Source organism: Scardinius erythrophthalmus, assembly GCF_964197995.2.
Source record: "Scardinius erythrophthalmus genome assembly, chromosome: 15".
Lineage (NCBI taxonomy): Eukaryota > Metazoa > Chordata > Actinopteri > Cypriniformes > Leuciscidae > Scardinius > Scardinius erythrophthalmus.
In genome coordinates, this window is record NC_138235.1 from 41,651,646 (window position 1) to 41,655,963 (window position 4,318).

General features: G+C 35.3%; 1 protein-coding gene across 1 annotated transcript in view; it reads right to left on the bottom strand.

Annotated features, from left to right (window-relative positions):
- The window catches only part of sh3gl2b (SH3 domain containing GRB2 like 2b, endophilin A1), a gene marked incomplete at both ends in the record, with an annotated part of 15,089 nt that extends 12,084 nt beyond the window's left edge, over positions 1-3,005 (bottom strand). The window contains one exon of the mRNA XM_081386590.1: positions 2,961-3,005. Within this exon, the coding sequence (XP_081242716.1) occupies positions 2,961-3,005 (45 nt within the window). The remainder of the gene's footprint in view (positions 1-2,960) is intronic.
- Positions 3,006-4,318: the final 1,313 nt, after the last annotated feature.

Below are 4,318 nucleotides of genomic sequence, written 5' to 3' on the forward strand. Positions count from 1 at the left end.
TAGTAAGAATAGTATCATCATTAAAATTATAATTATATTTACATATATTAATAATACAATTATAATGTTTGCATTAAAATGTAAAATTTTAAACTTTCATCTGGTTCTGTTTTCCTTGTTCTAATAGATCTAATAAATACATTTATAAATATAAAATAAATAAAAAATTACGTAAAAATATAAATATACATTTATAATTTATAAATATAAGTTATAATATAAATTAAATAAAAAATTAAATCAGGTTATGTTTAACATTACTTGACTACATTAGTAAACATGAACTAACAATGAAAATACTTCTAAGGCTAATAATACTAATTCAACATTTACTAAATTAAAAGTTGTTTCTGTTATCATTAAAGGGTTAGTTCACCCAGAGATGATAATTCTGTCAGTAATTACTCTCCCTCATGTTGTTCAACCCCGTAAGACTCTCGTTCATCTTCGGAACACTAATTAAGATATTTTTGCTTAAATCTGAGCGCTGGATCACTCCTCCATAGGCTTCTAAGGCACTATAACTGGCTGGCCCAGAAAAGTTATTAAAGAGATCGTTAATATAGTCCAAGTGACTACAGTGGCTCAATCTTAAGTATATAAAGCGACGAGAATACTTTTTGTGTGCAAAAACAAACAAAAACAACGACTTTATTCCACTTTTCATTTCCTTCTCTCTGGGCCTCTAGTCTTTTCACGTAGTGTTTAAGCGTAGCGCGTCTGTGTTTCACGTCACCACGTATCACACATGACCAGCGTCGGCCAATAGTGAGCCTACGTGGTGACGTGCAACACAGACGCGCTACGCTATTACACTACGTGAACTCACGTGGAATAAAGTCGTTATTTTTGTTTGTTTTTGCGCACAAAAAGTATTCTCGTCGCTTTATAATCTTAAGATTGAGCCACTGGAGTCACTTGGACTATATTAACAAGGTCTTTAGTACATTTTCTGGGCCAGCAAGTTATAGTGTCCATAAGCCTGCAGGAGGAGTGATCCAGCGCTCAGATTTCATTAAAAAAAAATTAATTTGTGTTCCGAAGATGAACGAGAGTCTTACGGGGTTGAACAACATGAGGGAGAGTAATTACTGACAGAATTATCATCTCTGGGTGAACTATCCCTTTAAAAGACAATATTCTAAAGATGGCAGCGCCCTCGTTTCTCTGGCGCATAAGGTCTTATAGAAGACTTATTATCTCTGTAAAGCTGCTATGAAACAATCTATATTAATAAAAGCGCTATATAAATGAAGGTGACTTGACTATAGATTATGGTGTGATTGCAGGCAGACGAGAGTTAAGGACCTGTCAGCCTGTGCCATCAAGAGCTTCAAGACACAACTTTGTATTTAAGTCATGTCACTTTATTTATACACAGAGTGTTTCAGAGCAGCTTTACAGAGATAACAGGAAAATAACGCAACAGAGTGTGTTTCCAGAAGAGAATAGCGTCACAGTCCAGCTTCAGTCAGTTCAGAGATGCTTCATTTTTGTTGTAAAAAGGTTATTAATTTTGTTCATATATATATATATAAACAGCCACTCTGGAGAAAACTGTGATGTCATCGTCCAGCTCAGTTCTCATATAATGGTGTTAATGCAGGAGATCAATAACATTGATGAATATTAAATAAAAATGTCCCCAATGGAACATTATTGTAAAGTGTCACCATAAATTGTCCAATTATACAATTATAAATATTATTAAACATATAATTTAGGTTAACTTTCGTAATAATGTTCATTTAGGCTAATGTTCATCAGCATGTTCAAACACTCTCTCTCTCTCTCTCTCACACACACACACACACACACACAATGAGTGCAAGGCTAGCATCCAGTTTCACACACTAATCTTTCCAGATCTAGAATCATCGTTCGTGAGTAAATCCCTTTAGCCCAAAAAATCCCTCAGTTCTCTGTTTCTTCTTCTGCTGTTTCTCTGATGAATTCAACATTAAAAATTGATTATCCACTGCAACTTTAAATACCAGTGAAGACTGAACTAACCACCAATGTGACATTGTTTCTGTTCAATTTGAGTATTGATTCATGTTGGCGTGTGTGTGTGTGTGTGTGTGTGTGTGTGTGTGTGTGTGTGTGTGTGGTAAGGACAGAACATTGATTCACATTTCTATTTCTGGTTGGCTGGGAGGCGTGGTGCTATTTTAAACAAACATCTGCCATTGAATGTATTATGAATAATCCCCTCTTGTAAGTCGTTTTAGATAAATGCATCTGCTAAATTAATAATTGTAAATGTAATGTCTTTGATGTGACAAACTGACTATCATTATTAAGACATCCCTCACATAACATGAGAAGATTGAAATGCAATAAAAAAAGTCATAAATATTTGTTTTCTCTAACAGAAACGTTATATGTTCAGAATCATTTTAATAATATTTTTTTGTAAATTCTATCAAACAATTCCAAAACAATTTAAATACATTTTGTGGAAGATATGTTTTACTTTAAATTTCCACAGGCTTCCACTGTGACAACATGCCCCGCCTATGGTGTCACGAACTGTTTTTTCTTGTACAAAAATGATGTGAATGTTCAACAGGGTGAAAAAAATAGCATTTTGTCCACAAGACTTTAAGCCTTGTGTCTACACAGAAGATATCTTTTTACAAATAAAACCCAGAAATCTGTCTCTTTCTCTTCAGGTGAGCATCATTTCAGCGCGCGCGGCCGATTACATAACGCGCGTGAATATTTGAGATCACGTGACGGTGTTTGGTCACCCGCAGGTCTCGCGCTGTTTTCATACATTCAAAAACGACCACACTAACTACAGATAAGCGTCTACTTCTGGAACAAAAAATCTTTTTCTGAATTCACACTCAAATGAACAGTGTTAAGATTGATGTGTGATGGTTTCATAGCGACCAAACCCATCGTGTCATCATCATCATCCTCATCAGCGCGAATAACGGACGGATCTCTCTTACCTGAGTCGCTTTGTGAAACTGCTTTTTTAGCCCCGCCACAGACATTTCCACTCTTCGTTTATTCCCTTCGCTCCTCTTCAATTAATGCTTTTTTTAAGAGGCTTTTGAGGTTAAAAACAAAATATCTGTTACGGTCGCGCGGACTCGCCGAGTGTCTGGACCGATGAACGCGCGCGTGACGTCACACGACCCGCCCTGAGCGCGCGCGGATGATGATCCACAGAAGAATCAGATATTATGAACCAATAAATCATCGTTTATTGTAGGTATAATTTGAGAGCAGAGCTCCAGAGAGAGCAGTTTGTGGAGGTTTCAGCACCGCGGACAGCAGCGGCATCACGAAGACACGTCATCACCAACATCATATTCACTGCTCTTAATTATTTGTTGTATGTTCATGAAGATAAAAGTATTGACAATTTTGTAAACGTTATTATTCCGAACGGAAAATTCTTAATTCATAAATGTCAATTATCCAAATCTCCTCCTTTATAGCCTACAAGGTTTTCTGTAACTCACTCTCTCTTTTAATGAAGTCTCTTAAAGTTGCGAAAATGTAAAAGGGTCACGTACTGTGAATCTGTATTTGGTGTTCTGCGAATGTCTTTTTATACTTTTCTTTCCTCTGTTTATCTTTGGAGCTTTTGTCCTTGATACCTGTTTTTTTTTTTTTTTTTTTTGTAATGTTGTTTACAAGTTAAAAAATAATAATAATAAAATAAAACATAAACACTTAGGGGAAACCGGGGCTAGTTGTCACACAGGACCGTTTAAAAACTATAAAAGCTGAGTGCATTAGTTTGCATACTCATTTTGTCTCCCTTATTTATATAATTCGCGATAGAAAAATTGGGTCTTTTTTTATTAGCAACAATAGGTTCAATTAATTGACATGAAATAACAATGAAAAATACTTCTAAAGCATTTAAAGTCTTAGTTGATGTTAATTTTAACATTTATTAATACATTGGTTGTATTTGATAGCATTATTTAATGGACCTCAGCTGACATGAACTAACAATGACAATGTTAACAGATTAATACTGTAACAAATATATTGCTCATTGTTAGTTAAAGTAAAGAGGCCGCACTATGCATATAAAACGTTTATTTTGCACAACCGCGTTTCGGCGTGTGCCTTCAGTGTGCAAAATAAACGTTTTATATGCATAGTGCGGCCTCTTTACTTTGTTTCATATGTGTTATATAAGGCCAGCACTCTGAAAATCTAAAAAACATAGAGTGAAGCCTGCTCCCAACCCTATCACTCATAGGCCTATTGTTAGTTAATTAGCCAACATTAACAAAAGGACAACATTGGCCCATTCATTTACTGCCCTTCCGAAGATAGACATATT